The sequence below is a fragment of the Petaurus breviceps genome, unplaced genomic scaffold, assembly GCF_028583685.1.
Source record: "Petaurus breviceps papuanus isolate PSGF00001 unplaced genomic scaffold, PetGlider_PUasm1.0 90895, whole genome shotgun sequence".
In the NCBI taxonomy this organism is placed as follows: Eukaryota; Metazoa; Chordata; class Mammalia; order Diprotodontia; family Petauridae; genus Petaurus; species Petaurus breviceps.
Genome location: NW_027187372.1, coordinates 33893235 through 33920662, shown reverse-complemented (window position 1 = coordinate 33920662; position 27428 = coordinate 33893235). Strand labels below are relative to the sequence as shown.

The window sequence follows — 27428 nt, the reverse complement described above, 5'->3', positions numbered from 1 at the left end:
GGCAGACCCGTCAGCGTCCCAGGGCAGGCACCCTTAGCGCGCAGCCCCGAGCCTCGCCTCCTGGCAGGCTCCTAGTAAGGGCTACAGCCTAACTGGAGAAAAATGAAATGTAACGAATGCCTGGTCACACAAGTAGGGAGGAAGTCCCAACACCCCGTCAGAGAAGGTTCTTTGGGGGGGAAGAAATGGCTAGGAGAGGGCATCCTGAGCACGGGGCACAGCCATCAATAACAGAGGCACCGAGGCAGGAGAAAGAATGGGCTGTGTGTGGAACGGCCAGGAAGGCAGCCATAATGCACGCGGAAGTCGCGTCGGGGGCCGGGTGCGGAGGGGCTTTAAATGCCAGCCAGAGGAGCTTATGCAGCGACTGTATCAGAGCCAACCGTACGGGTTTTCCATCCAGAGCAAGATCGTGATTTAGTTTTTGTTGTGGTGCGTACATGGCCTCCTGGAGAGAAAGGGGAACCCCTTCTGTGAACTATGTGGACTCTTCACCTTGCAACTTGTAATTCCAAAGCACTGAAAGTCTATTTCAAAGTAGGTTTATACTACAATTTAGATCATATTTGTTAATCAGGAAAAAACAAAACCCAGGCAGGAGTTGGAAAATAGACTATGCTACAATTTAGAGCATATTTGTAAATCAGGGGGAAAAAAGCTCAGGGATACAGGATTTGGGAAATGGGGAAATAAAGAATTGAGATCTTCTGCTATGTATTCAGTGGGATAGGTCCATCTAAAAAAAATGGTCTTCTCTTCGGAATAATTAAAGGTTATTTGTAATTTTTCACATGAGTCTAAAAGCCAGCCTTGGAGGCATGAAGACCTGTATTGAAGGTACGAAGATCTGCATTGCTAGACAGATTTTCCACACCCAGATTTCTCTACACCAATGAAATCACAGATTGAGACACAACAGGACTGTGAGAGAATGAAAGAATAAATGAATGAATGGGAAGGCCCTAGAGCACAAGCGATGAAGCAGATGGTAAGGAATTTTTTTTTCCCAAATGCTTTATTAACTTCTGATTTACATCATTCATTTCCTCCAGATTTTGAGTTACAAATTTTCTCCCCGTTTTTCCCCTACCCACCCCCCAAAATAGCAGTCCCACAGGATATCCCCTCCTCCAATCTTCTCTCTCCCACATTTTTCCCCATACCCCTTTTGACTTTTCCAGTGGATCTCTATGCCCCAGTGCCTGTATATCTTATTTCCCAATTACATGTAAAATAGTATTGATAATAGTATATATATATATATATATATATATATATATATATATATACACACACACACACATACATATTTGAATATTTGATTTTAAAACTTTGAATTCCAGATTCATTCCCTTCTTCCCTTGTCACCCACCCTTACTGGGAAGATAAGCAGTTCAGTATAGGATATACATGTGTGGCTAATGCAAAACAATACCGTAGTAGATATATTGTAAAAGACTGACTATATTTCCCTCCCTCCTATCCCCCCTCCCACTTGTTCTATTCTCTACTTTGATCCCTTCCCTTTTCAAAAGTGGGTGCTTCCAACTTCCCTCCCCCCCCCCCCGCCTGCCCTCCCTTCCATCATCCCCCCTCTCATCCCCTTCCCCCCCTACTCTCCTGGAGGGTGAGATACCCTATTTAGTGTGTATTTCATTCCCTCCTCAAGCCAAATTCAATGGGAATAAGGTTGACCCATTCCCTTTTGCCTTCCTATTCTTCCCCTCCATTGTAACCATTTCCCCTTGCCTCTTCTGTATGAGATAGTTTACCCCATTCTGTCTCTCCCCATCTCCTCTCATTATATTCCTCTCTCACCTCTTAATTTCACATTTTAAGTATCATCCCTTCCTGTTAAATTGGTCCTGTGCCCTCTATCTATGTATACCTGTGTAGCAGCAAGCACCCCAAGCGTCCTCAGGGTTTGCAGCTACCACAGGTTCTTGGATCTGCTTTGTTAAAGGAAAGCAACTCAAAATGGGTTAACAAGCTTACTTTAATCAGTCAGACATATATCGTTTACCTTGTTCAGGAGAAAAGGTCAGCACCCTGAACCTCAAAGCATACAGGCAGAATTATCAAGACAGAAACATCAAGTAGACAGATTTCCAAACTGTCCAACCATTACATCCATACCCAGTCAACATCTGGGTTTCCACATTCTGGGTTTTTCAAAGCCGGGGGACTCTCAACAACGGCTTCCCAGAATTCAGATCAAATCACAGAACACTTCTCAAAGTGAGTCCCCAAACAAAGCTACACATCAGGGCTTATATAGCCTTCTCCTGGCTCAGAGAATGTAACAACCTTTTGGACCCACTGGCCAATCAAAAAGTATCTACTGAAAAACAAGCCTCCCTCCCCAGGCTTCAGGTGCACTTTAGCCTAGGGGCAGGGAAGATCTTTAAAATTTACATTCCCATTACAACCTGTAAACATGTATACATACATTCACATATGTATTCATATGCCCATATACCCTCATATATGTACATATATATTTCTATTCCCTTCAACTACTGAGAAAAGTTTCATAAGTTACAATTATTGTTTTTCCATGTAGGAATGTTAATAATTCAACTTTGATAAGTTCTTTTTTGATTTCTTTTCCCTGTTTACCTTCTCATGCTTCTCTTGCTTCTTGTATCTGAATGTCAAATTTTCTATTCAACTCTGGTTTTTTCAGCAAGAATGCTTGAAAGTCCTTTATTCCACTAAATGACCATATTTTCCCCTGAAACATGATACTCAGTTTTGCTGGGTAGGTGACTCTTGGTTTTAATTCCAGCTCCTTTGTTCTCCAGAATATCATATTCCAAGCCCTTCGATCCCTCAGTGTAGAAGCTGCCAGATCCTGGGTTATCCTGATTGTGTTTCCACAATATTCAAATTGTTTCTTCCTGGCTGCTTGTAATATTCTCACCTTAATCTGGGAATTCCAGAACCTGGCTATAATATTCCTAGGAGTTTTCCTTTTGGGATCTTTTTCAGGAGGTGATCGGTGGATTCTTTTAACCTCTATTTTGCCCTCTGGTTCTGAAATATCAGGGCAGTTTTCTTTGAGAACTTCCTGGAGGATGATTTCTAAGTTCTTACTTTGATCATGGCTTTCAGGCAGTCCAATAATTTTAAAATTATCTCTCCTGGATCTATTTTCCAGGTCAGTGGTTTTTCCCATGAGATATTTCACATTGCCTTCTATTCTTTCATTTGTTTGGATCTGTTTAACAGCATCTTGATTTCTCATAAAGTCATTCGCTTCCATTTGCTCCAGTCTAATTCTGAAGACATGATTCTCCTCATTGAGCTTTTGAGATCTTTTTCCATCTGAAAAATTTGGCTTTTTAAGGCATTCTTCTCCTCATTGCCTTTTTGAGCCTCTTTTGCCATTTGTGTTAGTCTATTTTTCAAGGTGTTATTTTCCTCAGTCAGGCTGTTGACTCTCATTTCATAATTTTCTTGCATCATTCTCATTTCTCTTCCCAATTTTTCCTCCACTTCTCTTATTTGCTTCTTAAGGTCCCCTATAGCCTGTAACCAGCTCGTATTTTCCTTTGAAGCTTTTGGTGCAGGAGTTCTGACTTCGCTGTCTTCCTCCTGTTCCATGCTTTGCTCCTTTTTGTCCCCAAAATAGGAGTGTAATGTTGGCATCTTCTGTCTGCTTTGTTTCCTTTACCTGGTCATGTCGCCCCTCAGTCACTTGACCGCTGGGCTTTTGCCACAGTAGGACTCCGCCACCAGACAGGGGAGCTTTTGTCCCAAATGCTGGGGTTTCCTTAGTTGCTGGAGGTATTAGATGGGTGCCCTCTCTGAAGCTTCCACCTGCTCTGGCAAGGTGGTCACACACTCCAGGATCTCCACCCTAGACTGCAATCCAGATCCAAGCAGGTTAAAGCAAGAGTGATCACCCCTCAGACTGGTGCTTGGTCCCCCTACACTTTGCAGGCCAGGAGCTGAAGCTGCCACTTGTGGTGCTGGCAGGCTGTGCAGGTACCTCAGTGGCTTCTCACCCCAGGGGCAAAAGCCACGCACTCCTATTTGCTGGTCCCAAAGTGCAGACTGCACTGGCCTCTCACTTTGTCCTTCACATCTATGTGTTGATAAATCTGGAAATGGCCACAGCTGCTGGTGATCTGGAGTCCCTCTGGCTGGCGGCTGGTCAGGCCCGCCCTGGGGCTAAAGCCTGGGTGTGGGGCTGGGCTCAGCTTCCAGAGCACTGCGCTGGCCAATTGCGGGAGGTTAGCTTCTCTGGGTCATTTTGTGGGTTCTGCAGCGTTTAGAGTCCCCTTTTTACATGGATTGGGGAAGGTGGAAACCGGAGCCGCAAGGAGGTCATGCTTCTACTCTGCCATCTTGGCTCCACCCTCCAGGAATTTTTTTTAATGTAATTTCCAATGATAAAACTCTTATCAATTTTTGATATTGAATCATTTGCCAGTGCTGAGAATTCCAGTGGCAAGAACTTTATTTTTCCAGTTTCTTCTGGCTTCTGAGGAGGCAGGAGATTTCTGTACCTGCAGATGCATTTGCCAGGTCACATCTCTACAGCAGTTGTTCTCCAGGATGATAATTACAGGGAACAGGCTGGAAGCAGAGTTGGTGGTCTGGGGTGGGGACCCTGCCATTCTTGGGCTTTGGAGACTTACCTCTGGGGCAGCAGTTCTCAAACTTTTTGGTTTCAGGACCTTTTTACACTCAGAAAACTTGTTGAGGGCCCCAAAGAACTTTTATTTATGTGGATTATATACATCAATAGTTAATCATATTAAAAATTTAAATGTATAATTTAAAATATTTAAAATAGCATAATAAACTCATTACATATTAAAATAACATTTTAATTTAAAAAGACCAGTTTTCAAAAACCAAAAAAAGTATTGTGAGAAGAGTAGCACTCTTACACATACTAGTTACATATTTTTGCAAGTGTAGGAGAAAAAGTCCTCTGTCTCTGATGAAAAGATAGGACTTTTGTCAGGACTTAGAAAATGCAGATATGTTCTGTGGTAAGAGTACTTTAATCCTATTGTCATAAATATGAAACAAAGAACATGACTGAAGAGTTCTCAAAGCTCAAATAAAACCCAATTCTTTATAAACCTACCTAAATATAAGGTAACAGCTGACATCATTTCCAGTTATATCAAAGGCACAGCAGTGTTGGCTATAAGACTTGCAATGTCCTATGAAATAAGGCAGCTACCACCTTGGCCCCACCAAGGTACATTAAAAGTACATTATGTAATTATGTACCCAATTCCACATTATTATTCCAGTAGTGTATTGGAATATCCCACTGTTCCATAGTACATTGTGAGCTTTAAAAAACCACAGGAAACGAGGCGGCCAGGTAGCACAGCGAGTAAGAGCACCGGCTCCAGTGTTGAGAAGACCTGGAGATCGAATCCCAGGCTCAGACACTTAACACCCACCCAGAAACACCTGGCCGTGTAACCTTGAGCAAGTTACTTAACCCCGATTGCTTTAAAAAACAAAACCACAGGAAAGGAAAGAGATGCTGGATCCTCCAACACAATGAGAGAGCCAATATGTGAGGAAAGACCCAGTTGCCCCAACTCTTCCTGTCCTGAGTTTTCGCCTTCCAGTTAGGAGGCTAGATCAGATCCTGAGACTAGGCGACAGTCAAGAAGACATGGGTTTATTTTCTTCCTCATATCCTTACTAGCTGTATCACCCTGGGTATGGTAAGAGTAATATTTTATATAGGCTGAATGAGTTCAAGAAGAAGGTCATCCTCAGGTCTACTGGCATAATGCCTCATCTATGTGGAGTTGGTGTGGTGGAGGTTTAAAGGAAATGCCTCTGTCCTAGGAATATGGTTGACTTGTGCTGCTTTTGCTGTAGTGAATGTGAAGGCAAAGGGGGGTAATTTTTTGGCTGAACTAATTAATTAGGAATTGTAACCTTTTTAATCTTATTATAAATGTAACCATGTTTAAGACGAAAAAATGAACTTACATCAATCATAAAAAACAAATTCAGGGGTGGCTAGGTGGCATAGTGAATAGAGCACTGGCCCTGGAGTCAGGAAGACCTGAGTTCAAATTTGGCCTCAGACATTTAATATACTTACTAGCCATTCGACCTTGGGCAAGTCACTTAACCTCAATTGTCCTCCAAAAAAAGCAAAAAAAAATCAAAATTCAGAAAAATCAAAGTTAAAATTCTTATGATATAGGCATATCAAATATATGCAGGAAATTCTGCTTAAATGAGACAAGAAGAATTTAAAATAACAAAACGTTTTAAATCCTGTTTGTAGTTTCCACATTCATCCAGTAGATGTCGCCATTGTACATTATTTGACTTGGCGTTTTTTTTTAAAGTCCATACTCCCAATAGGAAAGCAGAAGAACAAATTCCTTTCAAACAATGCCTTTCTCTTCCCACTTAGGCATAGCCTTTCCTTTGGTCCTTACTCATGTGAAAGCTATTGTTTATTGTTATTGTTGTTGTTAGAATAACTTGGTTTTACACTGGAATCATGAGAGCACTGATTTCAATTTTTATTCTTTTGCTGTTAATTATCCTTATTTAATTTCCTTTTTTCTTTTCTTTTTTTAATTAAATTTTGTTTATTTTTAGTTTACATCATTAATTTCTGCAAGATTTTGAGTTACAAATTTTCTCCCCGTCTTTCCCCTACCCACCACCCCAAAACAGCGATCCCACTGAATACCCCCTTCCCCAATCTGCTCTCTCCTATATCCTCCCCCATCCCCTCTGATTTTCCAGTAGGGCAGGATGGATCTCTATACCCCGGTGCCTGCATATCTTATTTCCCAGTTGCATGTAATAATAATAATGTTTTTAAACATTTGATTTTAAAACTTTGAATTAAAACTTTGTTTCTTCTATATGAGATAATTTGCACCATTCTGTCTCTCCTCATATCCTCCCATTATATTCCTCTCTCACCTCTCAATTTCACCTTTTAAGTATCTTCCCTTCCTGTTCAAATGGTCCCATGCCCTCTGTCTATGTATACCTATACATATATATATATATATATACACACACTCACATATGTATTCACATACCCATATTCTCTCCTATATAGACATATATATGTATGCATACATATATGTGCATTTATATTCCCTTCAACTATTCTCATACTGAGAAAAGTTTCATAAGTTACAATTATTGTTTTTCCATGTAGGGATATAAATAGTTAAATTCTTATAAGTTCCTTATGATTTCTTTACCCTGTTTACTTTCTCATGCTTCTCTTGCTTCTTGTATCAAATTTTCTCTTTGTATCAAATTTTTTGAATGTCAGATTTTCTATTCAACTCTGGTTTTTTTCATCAAGAATGCTTGAAAGTCCTCTATTTCATTGAATGACCATATTTTCCACTGAAACATGATACTCAGTTTTGCTGGGTAGGTGATTCTTGGTTGTTTTTTTGTTTGTTTCTTTTTTTTTGGAGGGAAAGTGGGGTTAAGTGAATTGCCCAAGGTCACACAGCTCGTTTTTGTGTTGTGTCCAAGGCCGGATTTGAACTCAGGTCCTCCTGACTCCAGGGCTGGGCCTCTATTCACTGTGCCACCTAGCCTCCCCCTGTGACTCTTGGTTTTAATTCCAGCTCCTTTGTTCTCCAGAATATCATATTCCAAGCCCTTTGATCCCTCAATGTAGAAGCTGCCAGATCCTATGTTATCCTGATTGTGTTTCCACAATATTCAAATTGCTTCTTCTTGGCTGCTTGTAATATTTTCTCCTTGATCTGGGAACTCAGGAACCTGGCTATAATATTCCTAGGGGTTTTCTTTTTGGGATCTTTTTTTTTTTTTTGCTTTTTTTGTAGGGCATTTGGGGTTAAGTAACTTGCCCAAGGTTACAAGGCTAGTTTGTGTGTGTGTGTGTGTGTGTGTGTGTGTGTGTGTGTGTGTGTTGGTGTTAAGTGTCTGAGGCCAGAACCAAACTTGGGTCCTCCCGACTCTGGGGCCGGTGCTTTACTCACTGCACCACCTAGCTGCCCCCATTGGGAACTTTTTCAAGAGGTGGATTCTTTCAACCTCTATTTTGCCCTCTGGTTTTAAAGCATCAGGGCAATTTTCCTTGAGAATTTCTTGAAGGATGATTTCTAGGTTCTTTTTTTGATCATGGCTTTCAGGTAGTCCAATAATTTCAAAATTATCTCTCCTGGATCTATTTTCCAGGTCAGTGGTTTTTCCAATGAGATATTTCACATTGCTTTCTATTTTTTCATTTGTTTGGATCTGTTTAATAGTATCTTGATTTCTCATAAAGTCACTAGCTTCCATTTGCTCCATTCTAATTCTGAAAGAAGTATTTGCTTCAGTGAACTTTTGAGATTCTTTTTCCATCTGGCAAGTTAGGCTTTTTAAGGCACTCTTCTCATTGGCTTTTTGGGCCTCTTTTGCCATTTGAGTTAGTCTATTTTTAAGGTGTTATTTTCTTCAGTCAGGTTATTGACTCTCTTTTCATGATTTTCTTGCATCATTCTCATTTCTTTTCCCAATGTTTCCTCCACTTTTCTTATTTGGTTTTCAAAATCCTTCCTAAGCTCCTCTATGTCTTGTAACCAATTCATATTTTTCTTGGAAGCTTTTGGTGAAGGAGTTCTGACTTTGTTGTCTTCCTCCTATTTCATGCTTTGATCCTTTTTGTCCCCAAAATAGGAATCTAAAGTCAGATTGCTGTGCTGGCTTTGCTTCCTTTGCTTGCTCATGTTGCCACTCAATTACTTGACTTTTGAGCTTTTTGACACAGTAGAACTCTGCTTCCATAGAGGAGAGCTTTGTCCCAAATCACTGGGGATTTTTCAGCCGCCAGAGCTATTAGTTGTGTGCCCTCTCTGAAGCCTCCAATGACTCTGGCACCTGGTCACACACCCCAGGACCTCCAGCCTAGATAGCGATCCAGATCCAAACAGGTTAAAGCAGGAACGATTAACCCTCAGACTGGGTGCTTGGTCCCCCTACAATCTGCAGACCAGGAGCTCTGAAGCAGCCATGGGGTGGTGGCTGCAGGGCTGCCACACCTCAACTGCTTCTTCCTCTGGGGGCAGAGGCCAGACCACACTCCTGGACCCCCTGTTCCCAAAGTCCTCACTGACCTCTCATTTTGTCTTTGGCATTTATGGGTTGATAATTCTGGAAACTGCCATAGCTGCTGGTGCTCCACTCTCCCAAAGTCCCTCCAGCTGGGGCTGGTCAGGCCGCCCTGGGGCTAAAACCATGGGCTCATGTAGGTCTGGGTTCTGCTCCCAGTGTTCTGTGATGGACCCTTCCTGTCTGCCTGCTGGGCTGTCTTCAGCAGGAGATTTGTTTCTCTCTGTCACTTTGTGGGTTCTGTAGCCCTAAAGTTTGTTTAGAATCATTTTTATAGCTATTTGAGGTGGTTATGAGGTGAACACATAGAGTTTTCCTGCTTCTGTGCCACCATCTTGGCTCCACCCCCCCCATTTAATTTTCTTACATGACTTTTGTCTGAAGTGTTTGCTTGTTAAATACCCCCATATGATTTCTTTTAAAGAAGTGACTTAAATTCCTCCATTTTCTTGAAAATTCATCTTTTTGTCACTGACGATTAAGGTCAAATTTCCAGGAAGTTTGAGTTTTGGAAAATCATATTCAAAAATCTAATTTCACCTACACAAGTAATAATTCTGAGATATTGAATTTGATTTTCCTCAATAACCACTGGAGTTTATTGAGTAGGGAGCTGACATAATTGGATCTGTACTTTAGGAAAATCTATTTGGTGACTGAATGGGGCTGATAGATTGGAGTAGAGAGATACTTGAAGTAGACACACCCATTGTCAGGCTTTGCAAGAGTCCGGTGAGTGGTGGCTGTGTCAGAGGAGAAAAAGGGGGCATATGAGAGATATTGCAAAGTTGAAATCACAGGTAATAGATTGGGAATAGATTGGATGTGAGTGGTGAGAGTTAGTGAGAGGTGGAGGCCCACAGGAAGTTGGTGAGCCTGAAGGACAGGGAACATGCTTATGTCCTCTAGAGTAATAGGGAAGGTAGGACATAGGGAACATTTGGGAGAAAGATGATGAGTTATGTTTTGGACATGTAGAGTTTAAGATGTCTCCTGGACATTCATTTTGAGATGTTAGAAAGCTAGTTGGGTTTGTCTAATTGGGGATGTCTTTTTTAAATTAATCATTTTTTCCTGGGTGACACATGATTTTTAAATTATCTCTGTGTATTTACTCATTTAAGTCAATCATTTTTGCTTTTATAGAACTCTTGTTTTCTTCCAATGTGTTTTTTTTAAATTCATTTGTCAAATTTTATTCTGTATTTCTGTCTTTGAATTATCAATCTGCCATTCTTTTATTATTTTTTCCCCAGAGGCTACTGGTCTGGAGAGATTCTCCATTGTTTATCAACTTACATAATCTTTTATTAGCATTGTTGATTTTTTCTTTAAAACCTTTGATCTTTCCTAATTTGCACAATTATTTCTTCTTTCAATCATTTTAAAAAAATTGTCTTTATTTCTTTTCTAAACCATTACAGGATTCCTTGCTGTTTTCCTATTATCTCTAGGAATCTCAGATATTTTTCCTTTTGGGGTTTTCAGGTTGCATAACATTCACTATTCATGGTCTATCCTTTTCTAAATCATTTATGCATTTTTCCTTCTCTCTTTATGAGTCTCATTGATGGGATATCTTTCTGTCTTGGCTTTCTTGCCTTCTCACCTTTCTCTTCTGTTTCAGGTAACTTTGTATCAGGCCCCTTCATTGATTGGTTGCTCCTCCATCCATTGTCATATATTTTCTTCTGTCCAGTCCACAAGATGTTTGCATCCCTGCAGGGTGGGGCATTGGTAGATAAACTAGAGCTGTATTAATACCATTTGCTTTCACTAGGGGGAGTCACAACATCATAAATCTATAGGTAGATATAGCCCAGAGGCCATTTAGTTCAATGACCTTATTTTATATATAAGGATACAAGACCCAGGGAATATAAGCAATTTGCTCAAGGTCACAAGGGTGGTAAGCAAGAGGGAGGCAATGTAGTACAATGGAAATAATGTTGACTTTGGAGGCGGAGTACTTGGGTCCTGGTTCTGAGTTGCAGGAAATGAAGCATGTAACTGGGGATTAACTTGAGAATACTTAAAAACAACATAAAGTGTAAATTACTCATTTTACTATTGTTGTTGAGTCATTTTCAGTCATGTCTGACTCTTTGTGATCCTCACTTGGCAAAGATACTGAAGTGGTTTGCCATTTCCTTCTCCAGATCGTTTCATAGATGAGAAAACTGAGGCAAACAGGGTTAAGTGACTTGCCCGGGATCACATAGCTAGTAAATGTCTGAGACCAGCTTTGAGGTCACAAAGATGAGGCTTCTTGGCTTCAGTCTAGGCACTTAATCCACTGTACAAGCTAGCTGCCCAAGGTACACATACAAAACATGTTTCCATATTAGCCAGATTCCAGAAATAAGCAAGAAAAATGAAGAAAATGAGAAAATTGTTCTTCAACTTGCACTCAGAGTTCATCAATTCATTCTCTGAAGGCGGGTAGCATTTTTTCATCAGTAGCCAACTCTGTCATAGTTGATCATCATTACAACATTGCAGTTATTGCACACAATGATCTCCCAGTTCTTCTCATGTCACTTTGGGTCAGTTCATATAGGTCTTAACATGTTTTTTTTTTTTCTGAAAACATTCTCATTGTAATTTCTTATAGCACAATAGTACTCCATCAAAGTTACAACTTATTCAGCCATTCCCCAATTGAAGAACATCTCTTCGATTTCCAATTCTTTGCCACCACAAAAAGAGCTGCTATAAATATTTATGTACACATAGCACCTTTTTTCGTTTTTCTTTGATTTCTTTGGGATACAGACCTAGTAGTGGTATTACTCAGTCAAAGGGTATACACAGTTTTATAACCCTTTGGGCATAGTTCCAAATTGTTCTCCAGAATTAAACCAGTTCACTACTTAACCAGCAGTTTATTAGTATACCTATTTTACTCTGATCCCCTTCAGCATTTGTCATTTCTGATAGGTGTGAGGTGATACCTCAGAGTTGTTTTAATTTTCATTTCTCTTTTTTTTGGAGGGCAATTGGGGTTAAGTGACTTGCCCAAGGTCACACAGCTAGTAAGTGTTAAGTATCTGAGGCTGGATTTGAACTCAGGTCCTCCTGACTCCAGGGCCGGTGCTGTACTCACTGCACCACCTAGCTGCCCCACTTTTTATTTCTCTTGATTAGGGAAATTATTGATTATAGTGGTTTAGAGTATTTTATGACCATAAATAGCTTTTATTTCTTTTTAAAATGGCCTGTTTATACCTTTTTATAAGTTGAAGAATAGCTCTTAGTTTTATAAATTTGACTCAGTTCTTTACTCAGTATATATTTGAGAGGGAGACCTTTATCAGAGAAACTTGCTGTAAAAAATTTGCCATTATTTCATTGCCTGCCTTTTAGAATAATGTAGTTTCTCTGATTATCTTTTTAAATTAGGTCTGTTTTTGCTTTTGCTCTGAGATCATGATTGCTACCCCTGCCTTTTTTTTTTTTACTTTAGCTGAAGAGTATTAATTTTCTTCCAGGCTTTTATTTTAACTGTGTGTGTTTTAATGGTTCAAGTGTGTTTCTTGTAAACAATATATTGTTGGATTTGGGTATCTAATGCATTCTTCTATTTGCTTCTATTTTGTGGATTTTCTCATCTCATTCACATTCATAGTTATTGTTAACTGTATATTACCTCCATTTCATTTTCTTCTGTTTTTTCCTTTCTCTATGTCTCTGTCTCTCTGTCTCTGTCTCTGTCTCTTTTCCTCTGTCTCTGTCTCTCTGTCTCTGTCTGTCTCTCTCTGTCTCTGTCTCTCTGTCTGTCTGTCTCTCTCTCTGTCTCTTTCTCTCCTGTGCATCCTCAAAAGTCCATTTTGCTTTTAAACATTGTCTCCCTTAATCCACCCTCCCTTTTATCATCTCCCTCCCCTTTCTCTTATCCCCTTTCTCTCCTATTTTGTTATTGTATAGGCTTCATTTCTATATACAAGTGAGTATGTGTGTATATATATATATGTGTGTGTGTGTGTGTGTGTGTGTGTATTCCCCTCTTTGAACCAATTCTGATGAGAAAGGTTCAAGACTGCCTCCCTCTCTCACCCCCATTTTCACCTCTGTTGTAAAAGCTCTTCCTTGTATACCTCTTTTATATGAAAAAATTTTCCCCATTCTACCTCTCCTTTTCTCCTTTTCCCAGTGCATCTTTCTTTCTCACTTTATTAATTTTTTTGTAGAGCATTCCAACAGAATCAACTCATATCTATATTCTCTCTCTATGCAAGCTCCTTTTAACTGTGCTTATAGTGATAGTTCTTAAGAGTTACATGAATCATCTTCTGCTATAGGAATGTAAGCAGTTAAACTTTATTGAGTCCCTTATGATCTTTAGGATTACTCTTTCATGTTTGCCTATATCCTTCTCTTAAGTCTTGTATTTGAATGTCAGGTTTTCTATTCAGGTCTGAACTTTTCATCAGAAATGCTTGAAAGTTCTCTATTTCATTAAGTATCTATTTTTCCTCTGAATAATTACTCTCAGTTTTGCTGGATAGGTTATTCTTGGTTGTAATCCTAGTTCTGTTGCTTTTGAGAATATCATATTCCAACCCATCCTCTCCTTTAATGTGGAAGACACTAAATCTTGTGTGATCTCTACTGTGGCATCATAATATTTGAATTCTTTCTTTCTGGATGCTTAAAGTATTTCTTCTTTGACTTGGGAACTCTGGAACTTGACTATAATATTCCTGGGAGTTTTAATTTTGGGGGTTCTTTCATCTGAAAGATCTGATAAAACTCTGATAGATTTTTCATTTTCTATTTTACCTTCTGGATATAAGATATCAGGGCAGTTTTCCTTGATAATTTCTTGAAATATCTAGCTTCTTTCTTTAATCATGGTTTTGTGGTAATCCAATTATTCTTAAATTATCTCTCATCAGTTTATTTTTAGGGTCAGCCATTTTTTGATGAGATATTTCACATTTTCTTTTATTTTAAAAATTCTTTTGACTTTATTTTGTTTCTTGATGTCTCATGAAGTCATTAGCTTCTAGTTATCTAATTCTAACTTTTAAGGAATTATTTTCTTCACTAAGCTTTTGTACCTCTTTTTTTATTTGGATAATTCTTCTTTTTAAAGAGTTTACTTCAGTCAATTTGTATGCTTCTTTTACCATTAGGCCAATTCTGTTTTTTAAAGTGTTATTTTCTTCAGTATTTTGTGTGTGTGTGTGTGTGTGTGTGTCTTTTACTAAGCTGTTACTTCTCTTTTCATCATTTTTTTTTTGCGTCACCCTCATTTTCTTTTCTCAATTGTTTCTCTACCACTCATCTCTTTCTTTAACTCTTCTAGAAATTCTTGTTTGTTTGGGGTCCAATTAGCAGTTTTCTTTTCTAGCTTTTTCATATTATTATCTTCTGATTTATGTCTTGGTCTTCCCTGACACCACGATAGCTTTCTTATGGTTAAATTCTTTGTTGTTGTTGTTGTTTGCTCATTTTCCCAGCTTATGTCTTGACTTTGAACTTTATGTTAAAATTGGACTCTAGGGGCGGCTAGGTGGTGCAGTGAGTAAAGCGCTGGCCCTGGAGTCAGGAGGACCAGAGTTTGGTTCCGGCCTCAGACACTTAACACCCACACAAAAAAACTAGCTGTGTAACCTTGGGCAACTTACTTAACCCCAATTGCCCTCCAAAAGGCAAAAAAATAAATGAATGAATAAACAAACAAACAAATAAATAAATGAAATTGGACTTTGCTCATCTTGGGGTGGAGAGAGATTGTTCCAAGCTTCAGCCTTTTTTGTGTGTGTGCTTCTGTTTTCAGAGCTATTTCTGGGGATTTGCAGGTTTTTGGTCTTTCCATGGTGGTGTGGTCCAGAGAGAGATGTGGTCATTGCTTTTTTTGGTCTATGCTTTAGACTTTATCTAGGAAGGGTCCCTGGTCCTTTATATATATATATAGTGCTGTAAGCACTAGCATATTATATCTTTTTTCTTTGAAACTGTGACCAAACAACCTCCCTTGTGACTGACCACCAGCATTTCTCTCTGTCTTGGAACTACAACCTAGAGCTGCATATGGGCAATAGAATTGCCAATCAATGCTAGTTGTACCTTGTGCCAGCAAAGGGTCCCCTGTAATCTCTTTCTGATCATTTGTCTGACTCCCTTACCATCTCTGGGCTGAGAGTTCCTGATGCTGTGGACACTGTTTTTTTTTTTTTTTTGCAAATGTGGGCTTTGGGATAGCTTTTACCTGGTGCCACAAACTTCTCCTACTGACCTCTTAGGCTTTCTTAGGTCAAAAAAAAATCTCACTCTGACTTTTTGTTAGCTCTGCCACTCCAAAATTTGATTTGACGCATTATTTTATAGTTGCTTGGAGGGGAATGTTAGGAGAGTTCAGCACCTAATCTGTTATCTTGTAAGAATGTAAATAGTTCAACTTTAATAAGTTCCTTATGATTTCTTTTTCCTGTTTACCTTCTCATGCTTCTTGTATTTGAAAGTCAAATTTTCTCCTCTGGTTTTTTCATCAAGAATGCTTGAAAATCCTCTATTTCATTGAATGACCATATTTTCCCCAGTACTGTTGTATTGCTGAGAAAAGTTAAGCCTTTCACAGCTGATCATCTTACAATATATGCACTCTACCTTTTAGCTAAACCGTTCCACTTACTGTTCCCCCCTACAAAACATTGTGTCTTCCATCTCTCTAACCTTGCAAGACTATTTCCATTCTTAGAATTCAGTCTTTTTTCACCCCAACCCTCTCAAATCCATAGCTGCCCTCAAAGCCCAATTCAAGTACCACTTTCTATAGGAAACCTATACTCATGTCCCTACTTGCTAATGTCCTCTGCCCTGAAATTATTTTGTCTATATTATGTTTTGTTTTTGGACTGAATTCCTTTATATTAATATACATAGCAGGTTATTGAAACATAAATTCATGTAGTTTTTCACTTAACGATGGCACTTGCTGATAGAAGATGCAAATGATTAAAGCCTTCAAAAATTTACTTGATAAAATTCTTCAATAGCAGTTTGATATAGTATTTTTTCATCAGATTGAAGATTCAGAAATTCTCCACAATGTCTTTGATTTAGATGGCTAGCAAAATTTCTAGCAATCTGTCTAGGATCTCCCCTTGGAAGAGATAAACAAATAGGACATATCACCCATAGGGACAGTCAAAAGAAGGGACTATTATTATAATGACCAAGTAAATTCTATCTTGTAAAGTTTGCTTCTTGACACAAGAGAAACTTATATGTGGGATGCTGTAGCAGCAAGCACCCCGGCATCCTCAGGGTGGCTGCCCATACAGGTTCTTGGATCTGCTTTGTTAAAGGAAAGCAACTCAAAACGGGTTAACAAGCTTACTTTAATCAGCCATAGATGTATCATTTACCTAGTTCAGGGGAAAGAGGTCAGCACCCCGAACTTCAGAATATACAGACAGAATTATCAAGACAGAAACAGATCAAGTAGACAGATTTCCAAACTGTCCAACTATTACATCCATACCAAATCAACATCTGGGTTTTTCAAAGGGGGGGGAGGGGGGGGGGCCTCTGGACAACAGATTCCCAGAATCCATATCAAATCCCAGAACACTTCTCAAAGTGAGCCCCCAAAACAAAGCTACACATCAGGGCTTATATAGCCTTCTCTTGGCTCAGAGATTGTAACAACCTTATTGACCCACTGGCCAATCAAGAAGTATCTACTGAAAAACAAGCCTCCCACCCCAGGCTTCAGGTACACTTTAGCCTAGGGGCAGGGAAGATCTTCCAAATTTGCATTCCCATTACAGATGCCTAGGAGGATTTGCCTCTCCTTGATAGGTCTCTGAGAAGTAAATGTTTCCCTCCTTGTACTATTTCCTACTAAATCTTGAGAGGTCTAAAAGTTTGGAATGATGGAAGATGCACTCTATTCATCCTGATACTGTTTATAAGATTTGTAATGATGTCACATGCAATAAAATTTTATCTGTTTTGCACAGCATCTGCAGCTACCAGAAAATTTCTTCATGATATTTTTGATAGTGAGGGCCTGTTCAGGACACAGTTGCTGTCTTTTAGGTAAGTTTCTATAATAGAGGGGACAGTGTATCCCACTTTTTCTTATAGCAGTCAGGAAACATTTTCTACAAAAAACACATGCTGATAGGCTGTAGTCTGCACTGGGGTTTTGAACACCTCCTGACAGTCTGGGCAGTAGAAGTTATCTTCAGAATAGGATGTGGCAGTGGCGAGTATCTGGTCGTCGTGCAGGACTGGTGGGAGGCTGGAAGGGCAGTGTGCACTCAGGGGAGCCAGGGGGTGTTATTTCATATTAAGTATTTCATTTTCTATGTATATGGTGTTTCCTTCTAATAAAATATAAACTCTTTGGGTGTGTATGGGGGTTCATGGAGAACCAGCACCTCTGGTGTGAGGACTTGCTGAGTCCTTTTCAGGGTTACTCATCCACCTTTCGTGTCCACTTATCACCCAACTCTCATCTGTGGCTCCAAGAAGCTGTAGCATGCACAGCAGTCACACCATGGTAAACCATCTTGGCAGATGGGCTAAATCAAGCTGAGGGTAAGTTACAGGTCTCAAATCTGTCAGTATGTTAGGGGGTTTCTATCCCAAGCATGTCAAAACTTTCCCCAGCATAATGGGCAGATGACAACAATTTGTTCCAGTGGCCATGAAGGTGGCTGAAGCAGGTGTTGTGGTGTGCTTAGAGCTTAGTAAAATATTGAAGACACCAAGGTCATTCACTGCATCCCACGCCATCGCTAATCGTCTTAACTTTTGTCCTGCCATGACTGGAAGAAAGAGTGAGGTCCACGACTTTGTGCGACTCTGCCTCACTTAAATCTATTTCACTCACAAGTCAAGACATCACCCCATGATATCATTGGTCCTCTTTGAAAGGATGGACACACAAGCTCCTTGAGGGTAGAGACTGGGTTTTTTTTTCCCTTTGTATCCTCAGCACCTAACATAGTACCTGGCCAGTAGTAAGAGGTAAATAAATGCTTATTTAGTAGGTAAAAATAAATATTATTAAGTGCTCACAAAGTGCCAAACCCCAAGGCAGGAGATAGGGATACCAGTGCAAATAAAGAGAAAGATTGTACCTGCCTTTAAGGAACTTATATTCTAATAAGGGAAATGGGAAAAGTCAGTACATAACAGGGGAGCTAAGGGCAAGTGTGTGATGGGGAGGGGATGTAGCAAGGTGGTGATGAAGAATGAAGGATGACTGGCCTTCCTCATAAAGGAGGTTCCAGGAAACCAGTGGGAGAAGGGGACCACAGAGATGGAGGGAGAAGGCAGCTGAGGCATGGTGGTGAAATCTGGATAAAGAAGGATTATTGAATTGAATCACATTTCCAAAGTTCTCTTGATGATCCCTTGGATTGTGTGCTCATTTTAGACATGGCAGCACATTGGCTTGTTGTCTTCAAGGATTGGCCAAAAGTTATTCCAAATTCCCTTTCTTGTGTAACAACTGATCACATATGTGAATTATGCTATAAGTTTAGTTTTGATTGTTTTTCTTTGAGGAGGAGATTTATTTTTCTAAAAATGTATTGCCTTACATTTACTTATAGTGGAACTCATAAGATTTTCTTGGTTTTAATTTTCTTTTAAAATGCTAAGATTTAAACCTAAATTTAAATCAGGTTAAAATTTCACTATCTAGTGGCTCCTAAATCTTATAAATTTGGAGGTTTCATTGTGCATCCCACCTTTTGAAAACATTAAGACAAGCCCCAGCACCCTAGAAAACCTAACTCTTTATCCAAAGAAATGACCTACCTCTTATACCTTCTTTTTTTTTCTTCCTATAATTCACATCCTATCAATAGCAATTACATGGTAGTTCAATTTCTCAAAAAAAAAAAAAAAGAGTTTTCATCTGGGGTCCTCTCTAGTAGATCTGGCCATTGAAAGTCTTTGTAATATGCCTTTGAAAGATTGTCTTTCAAGAAGCAACATACCTGCACTCTCTTTATCAGGATCCACATTCTAACTTCTTGGAGTTGCTCCTTTCTTATGCTTGTATTTCACATCTGGTCCTGATAAGACCTCCACCCTGAGGCAGCTGTTGGGGATGTTTTATCTTCCCTATTCTATGTGTGTTTAATGTCCTTATAGGCTTGTCTATAAAATTTCTGCAAGATCATGCCTTCATCTAAAAGATTCCACCGGAGAACTCAAAAATATTTGATACCTTAGTGAAATTTTTTTTGCAATACTTTGTTTAGGAAAATAAAGGTAAAGGTAGTAATAAAGGTAAAGTCAACCCTCCCCTTCTCCCTCTCCCCTATGAGTGTGTTTACCTTCTAGGGGAGATTCATGAGCTATTTCAATATTTTATATTTCTCCATGTTTTCATAGGCTTCTGTAAGTTCTTTGAATCTTACACATTTTCTGTAGGGGAGAAAATAATGCCAATAGCCCTACCCAATACCCATATTGTACATTGAGTTTTGTAGAGGAATTGGGGATTCTACTACCCATATCTGGGGAAACCTAAACAAGAGTCACATCTAAATTTAATTTTTTTCAGAGAGTGCTCTAGAATAAAATCACAGGATGGAAACAACAAGCCAAAGAGATAAAATGATCTTGTAGCAGACAGACCTCAAGGATTAAACCTTGTCCATGAGCACCCAGAGTCCTTTGGAGAGCCCAAGGCCATAGGTCATACTATATTTAACCAGTCCTTTAGAATTAGATCAAATTCAAAGACATCTGTAGACTCTAGATAGAATTGTAACACTGAGCTATAATGCTGCCTGGTACTCTCCCACTCATTAGAGCTCCTAACACTAAGCTGACAAGCCATCCAAATGAGGTTTGTAATAGCTCCTGTATGATCACAGTTTAGGGAAGTTTAGTTTTGACCTTAGCAGATGTGTTCCAGTGTGTTTGGGAATCTGGAGTTCAGAAATGACTATGAGTAAAATGTACATGTTTCTGCTAACAATATTTGCCATATCAACCAGGCACGAGTGTGTATTCATTCCTTGGTTCAAAACCCAAGCTGAATAAAATTCCTAACAAACTAGCAAAATTGGCATGGTTAGTGCCATCCTCTTGACTGCTCTACCGCTCTTGGCAGAATGACTTGCAATGTGAGTGTCTTTTAGAAAGTCTAAATAGATACCCATGGGTTGCCCATTGTCTATAAGCATAATTGCCTCCTTAGAAAACATTGATAATTAGGCATGATTTTCTTTTATAGAAACCATGCTGCCTTTCTCCAAAAAAGTTATGTGCAAAAGTATTACCCTTTGTTGTTGATTCCATCAGTTTACCTTATATGTCAGACACTGGTTATTCTCTAATTCTATAGGAGGGATTCAAATTATATATCTTTCCCATTTTATAATTTCAACCAGTTCTTTAAAAATCTCTCAGATCAGTGTTATATATCAAGTACAGATCATCTTTTGCAGTTACTACCAACATCTGAATTTAGTACCACAGACCAATCCATTTAAAGAGATAATTTCTGCAAATCATTTTAATCTGTCACCACAAAAGTTATAAATGTATTCATTATTGGGAGTATCACCAAAAAGAAAAAAAGTTATTTTAAAAACAAATTAGTGTCACTATTTGTAATATTTTGGCATTGTTTTTTTTTTTTAAAGAACTGGAAACAACTTAAAAACTAACAGTTGGTGAATGATAGGACAAATCCTTTTATACTGGTATCATATAATACTGTTTCCATTTCAAATTATAATTATTCAGTTCAATCCAGTGAACATATATTAAGTGCCAACTACATAGAAACAGCTAGGTGAGGAAATGGGTAGAAGGCTGAGCCTGGAGTCAGGAAGGAAGGAAAGAAGGAAAGAAGGAAGGAAGGGAGAGATCTGTTAAGTACCTGCATGCCAAGTGCTAAGTGCTTTACAAATCATCTCATTTGACCCCCACAACAACCCTACGAGGTAGGTACAATTATTATCCTCATTTTACAGTTGAGGAAACTGAGGCAGAGAGAGGTTAAGCAATTTTCCCAGGTTCACACAGTTATAGTAAATGTCAGAGACTGAATCTGAACTCCAGATTTCCTGACTCCAGGCTTCAGTAATATCCATACTGGAAAAGTAGGTGGGAACCAGATTGTGGATAGTCTTAAAAGTCAGACTAAGGAAGAATAAATTTAATTTTGGACAGGTTGAATACTATATACCATCAGTTGTCCAGGTAGAGAAAATCTGTTGGAAATGCAGGCCTCTCACTCAGGGGAGATTAAGTCTTGCTATGTAGATTTAGAAGTCAAGTGAGTGGATAAGATTATTAAAGGAGAGAACTATGATAGAAACTTAGGATTATAACATTTTCAAAAGTAAATTGGTGAACCAGCTTAGGAGACCAAGAAGGAGCAGTGAACAAGTAGAAGGGAAACTTAACAGAAAGCAGTGTCACTGAAGCCAAGGGAAAGAGAGAAAATAAAAACAGTAGCTGGTTAACAGCATTAAATGATGTAGAAAAGTAAAAAAAAATCATGAAGTCTAGGAAAAGGACATTAAATTTAGCAAACAAGGTCATTGGAAACCTTTGAAGGAGCAATTTTGGGAGAGCAGTGTGGTCAGAAGTCAAACTGCAAAGGGTTGAGAAGCAAATAGATGAAAAAATGAATCATTGAATGTAAACCAGTTTTTAGAGGAATTTGGCAGGAAGGGAAGAGGAATATAGATGATACTTAGAGGTGACAGGGGCAAGGGAAGTTTTGTTAAATATTAAGGAGATGAGAGCTTATTTGTAGACTTGAAGGGAGGTCCCAGAAGCAGTGGGTTATTTTGTTTGATACAGGGTGTCTAAGTGGCATAGAAGATAAAGCCCTAACCCTGGAGTCAGGAAGACCTGATTTCAAATACGGTGTCAGACACTTACTAGCTGTGTGACCCTGGGCAAGTCACTTAACCCGGTTTACTTCAGTTTCTTCATCTGTACAATAAGCTAGAGAAGAAAATGGTAAACTGCTCTGGTATCTCTGCCAAGAAAACCCCAAATGGGGTCATGAAGAGTCGAACATAACTCAAAAACATTCTGTTCTGTTCAGTAACGATCACCTAGCAGAAAGTTTATGGAAATTACAACTATCTCCCCCCCCCCCGCCCCACACACACACACACATACAGCAAAGGGAAGCAGTTCCTGGAGTCAAAGTCTAACTTTTTGAATCCAGGTCATTGACTATAGTCTCTACCCACTCCAAGTGTAACTGCTGAGCTTCCATTTCCATTGCTCACTCAGAATTATCTCCCAGAAATCTATTTTTGTTTATTTTCTACAGTTGTCTGCAGGGACAATTCATAACAAGAAGCTTGGAGAGGAGTCAGACACACACAAATGCTAGCCCAGAAACAAAAGGGAAAAAATCGTGTTCCCTAACCCAGCTTGTCTTTCAGATCCCAGGAAGGCACCACAAGAATCACTCTTCCTGGTCACAGTTAAATTAGTGTCTATTTAGGTCCGAAGGAGTGATTAGATTGTAAACTCCTTAAGGGTTCCTTGTCTTTTGCCTCTTTTTATATCCATAGCATTTAGCACAGTGCCTTGCATACAGCAGGTACTTAATAAATGTTTATTGAATGAATGAATAAATTAATGAATGAAAAAAAGAGAACTCCAGTCCACATTTTTTTTTGTCTTAAACTATTTATTGCCTTTGGTAGAAGTAATACATGGTATATTCCATATATCTTATTTTATTTTAAAATAATTTTTTTTGGTTACATTTTTAAGATCCAAAATGTCTCCTTCCCTCCCTCCCCACCCTACACCAGAGAAGGCCTCCATTTCATACACACACATACACACACACAAAATTTTATGTGTGTGTGTGTATATATGTGTATTATATACATATGTATGTATATGTAAAACCATGCCAAGTACACATCTATTTATCAGTTCTTTCTCTGGAGGTGAATAGTATCTTCCTTTGTAGTTGATTTGAGTATAATACTCCAGATAACTTAGTCATTCAAAGTTCTTCGTGGAACAACACTTGCTGTTACTGTGCACAATGTTCTCTTGGTTCTGCTCATTTCATTCTTCATTATTTCATTCAAGTCTTTCCATGTTTTTCTCAAATCAATCAGCTCATCATTTCTTAAGTCTATCATATTTTCTACATTTAACAGCAATTTACCTCTAAATGAGTGATTTTTTTGGTAACCTGCGAGGTTACCACACACACCTTTGAGGAAGAACAGTCTGTGCAAGTGTATCCTAATTAGATTTATTACATGGTATTCTTTAAAGCTGTCAGAGGTCTCAGGAGAATTAGAGAGGCGGGTGCTATGGTTCCTTGGGCTTGTGTCTTGATTTGAGTATCCACTAACAAGCTAACCAGGCAGCAAAGAGGCATGCAATTTCTGCTCAGCTCATATCTGGGAAAGAGACAGATCCCCAGATAGCTGACTGAGGTTGCAACATCACTAATACCTTACTGGCTTCTTTTTATAGAGAAAAGGTCCTGTTTCTGAGAGGTCAGTGATGTTTCACTTTTCCAGTTCCCAGGTACTGTATTTTAAGTCATCATTTGGCTGATTGGGATGTCAGATGCAAGGGTAGCTATAAATTTGGGGTATAAATAAAAATAGCGACAAACAGTAACATAGGCAAGCAGGAAAATAAAGTTAGTATGAACCTGAGTATTTTTAAAGAGTTGTCTTTATCTCTAAATAAATTGAAGACTCGCAAGGAAAATGACCATGAGGCATGTCCTTTCACTTCTAGGTCTATTTCCAAAGATGATTAGGGAAAAAGGAAAAGAATATGTATTCTAAAATATTTATAGCACCCTTCTTTGTGGTGGCAAAGGAATGGAAATTGTGGGGGTGCCCGTCATTTGGGGAATGGCTGTACAAGCTGTGGTATAGGAACATAATGGAATACTACTGTGAGATAAGAAATGATGAACTTGTTGATATTAGAAAAACATGGATAGACTTGCACAAAATAATGAAGAGTGAAATGAGCAGAACCAAGAGAACATTGTATACAGTAATAGCAATATTGTTTTAAGAACAATTTTGAGAGACTAAGTGTAGCAGCAAGCACCCCAGCATGCCCAGGGTGGCTGCCAACAAAGGTTCTTGGTTCTGCCTTGCTAAAGGAAAGCAACTCAAAATGGGTTAACAAGCTTTAATCAATCAAACATGTATTGTTTACCTAGTTCAGGTCAGCACCCCAAACTTCAGAGTATGCAGACAGACTTCCAAACTGTCCAACCATTACATCCATACCAAATCACAGTTACCAGAGAGGGAAGTATCAACATCTGGGTTTTCAAAGCCGGGGGGCTCTCAACAACAGCTACCCAGAGTCTTATCTGGTCAAATCACACAACACTTCTCAAAGTGAGCCCCAAAGCAAAGCCTCCCATCAGGGCTTATATAGCCTTCTCCTGGCTTAGAGAATGTAACCACCTTCTTGATCCACTGCTCAATCACAAAGTATCTCCTGAGAAACAAGTCTCCCACTATAGGCTCCAGGTGCACTTAACCTAGGGGCAGGGAAGATCTTTAAATTTACATTCCTATAACACGAAGTCATTTTGACTATTATAAATACCCAAATTAACTACAAAGGACATATGGATGATACTATCAGCATCCAGAGAAGGAACTGATAAATAGATATATAGAATGATTTTACATACATATATTTATATATACATACTTATTTGTATCTAATGGTAGCCATCACTAGGTTTGGGGAAGGAAAAAAAGGAAAGAAAAGAAGTTTACATAACTTTATTATATATTTAAAAGGAACAGCAAGTTGTACATAATAGATTTACAGTTTCATGTGCAATCATCTTTTCTATTCTATTCTACTATATTATGGAAATGCATTTTATTTCATAAATTTTAAATGAAATTTAAAAAATTAAAAAAACAATAGTATCCTTTCTTAAGGAGTTTACAATTTTCTCTAGATACACTTTCTAGTCAGCTATGTCAGTTCACTCAGAAATAAAGGATGGCATTTGCAATCTGCAAAAATTCCAACAGATATACCCTTATCTATCTACTATGAACAAGGTATAGAAATGATAAATCAGACATTGTGAAATCATTATGGCTGTCACAACTTAGCTAACCCTAACAGAGAAACATCAATAAACATGAAAGTATATTTGTACCTGGTTCAGGTATACTTTGAGTTGAATTTCCCTGAGTCTAAAAATGTAGTAGGGAATGTGAATATCAGTGTTTTGACCAATGAATTATCATAAAATCCTTGAGCTAAAAGGATCCTTAGAAGTCTGTGGATTATTGTGAGGGCATTACAGATGAGGAGGTACTAAAAAGGAACTAAAGAGCTCCAAGGGTCACAGGCCAGGCAGCTTATTACTCACAGGCATGCTCTCTTACCCCATAGTCCAACAGGTGACTTAAGATGCACAGTGGGATATATACCCTGATTAGGAGCCCAGATCTTCTGGCTTTCACCCTTATCTGATTATTGTTGCTGGGCAGATTCAGAGGGACTGAGATAGAGGGTGGCCAGTCAGCGGTCTGGTCTGCAAGTCTTTCCTCCCCCTATCAACCAAAAGGACTCTGTGATTAATAGTTTGCAAATCTTCCAGACCTGCATTTGATGAAGTTTGCTAACATACATTCCTAACTCTAAATGTAGTTTACCAAGCCAGCTGTTGGGTTCATAGGAACATTCCAGCATGTAGGTGGGTCAATTAGGGGTCAAACATGCAGTCACTTCTTGTCAGCTAGGGCCTAGCAATAGGCCAATTCTCACAATTATTTAGTCTAAATTCTTCTTAAAGCATGTGCCAACAAATGGTTGTCCATCTTCTGTTTAAGCATTGCCAAAGATGAAGAAATTCACTACTCGCAAAGCAAGCCATCCTATTTGTGACAGCTCTAATTATTATGATTATCATTATTTTTCTAAAACTGGGCCATCCCACAGAATATGTGTAGACCTGTCCTTCTTGACTCTGGCAAACCATATGGGTGACCTATGGCTGCTTCTGGTCATGGTATGAATCAGTGCTGAAAGAAATTGGAGCTTTGGAGTAATACAGAAAACCGAATGGTCTCTTGATCTTCCCTCTTCCCCTATATCAACAGCAGCATTACACCTCTGTCAGAAGCTCTAAGCCACAATATGAACTTACATTTATTGAAGTCAACAAATACTTTAAAATTCACAAATTGCTTTCCTTATAACAATCTTGTGAGGTAAGTAGTGCTTGACAATGCTAAATTTGTATTGTAAACTTAAAAAAAAACCTGTTTGTTTTAACTACTACTTGGATGGAAACAACATATCTCATTTTAAAATCTTATTATACAATAGTATAAACAGTTGTATCATTTATGCACATGTAATGAAACAGTTTAGCAAATTGGATAGTATAAAATCATCATTCAATTCCTTATTTTTATTTCAGGAAAATAAGATTCTCTTCATAAATCTTAAACATATGAATTTTCACAGTACATATGTAAAACTTCCACTCACTGACATAAATAAATAACTTTTAAATTACAAGACAACAAAATATACAATTTGGCTATGAATACATTATTTCAAAAGTACAGAACCTTTTTCTTTCTTTAAAAAAGTTCACTTTTCTATAATCTCTGGATGTAAAAATAAAACTGTAGGCACTAAGTCAGAAGCATCCTTTTCATAGGCTTTTTTCCCCTCAGATAAATTATGGACAAAAGTGCCAGCTGATGTATTCCACCAAAAGGAGAAACCTGCAAGTCTTGTTTGAGCCAAGAACACCAAGAAGTCACAGGTAATCACACTTTCCCTTTGTTATCTGTGGTAACATCCTTAGTCATCTGACTAATGGGACAATTGGGAAAAGGCGATGAATTTTTCATTTGGGTTTTCTTCTTTTGAATGTGATCAACAGAAAAGAAGATTGGTCAATTCAGCTTCTCTGTTTCTGGCAGTTTTGTATAAAGTGTGACAGAATATCATCCCAATATTAAAAAAAAATCACTCTCAATGCTTAAAGTCTGAAGATTTTTGTTTCTGATACTTTATAAGGACAAAAAGGGAGGTGTGGGAAAATGCCATGCAGCTAAAGTGAAGGAGCTAGTGTATTGGCCTTAGTGTTAAGAGAATTAAAATAGCATCAAAGCACCAGTGAAAGTCAATTGATTTTGAATAGATTTTGGTTGAGTGGTTTTTAGGTTGGTCTTTTTTTTTTTTTTTGCTGACTCATGTTCTAAGGTAAGCAAGACTCAGTCCTTGGCTACACACTTAGAAAAAAAGGGAACAGTCTGCAATCTGCAAATTGCTAGAGTTTTCTAGAGGTTTCGCTGGCTTCAGAGTAAAATCTG

At 38.6% G+C, this 27428-nt stretch overlaps 1 protein-coding gene and 1 long non-coding RNA gene across 2 annotated transcripts in view; one reads left to right on the top strand and one right to left on the bottom strand.

Moving 5' to 3' along the window:
* LOC138151257 (uncharacterized) overlaps positions 1–27428 on the bottom strand; it is a 102224-nt gene that overhangs the window by 57166 nt on the left and 17630 nt on the right. Inside the window, exon 10 of the mRNA XM_069074772.1 lies at positions 275–448. Within this exon, the coding sequence (XP_068930873.1) occupies positions 275–448 (174 nt within the window). The remainder of the gene's footprint in view (positions 1–274; positions 449–27428) is intronic.
* Positions 50–26893, top strand: LOC138151223 (uncharacterized). Its single transcript, XR_011165765.1, has 3 exons — positions 50–988; positions 17076–17154; positions 26784–26893. It is a non-coding gene; the product is annotated as an uncharacterized lncRNA (long non-coding RNA).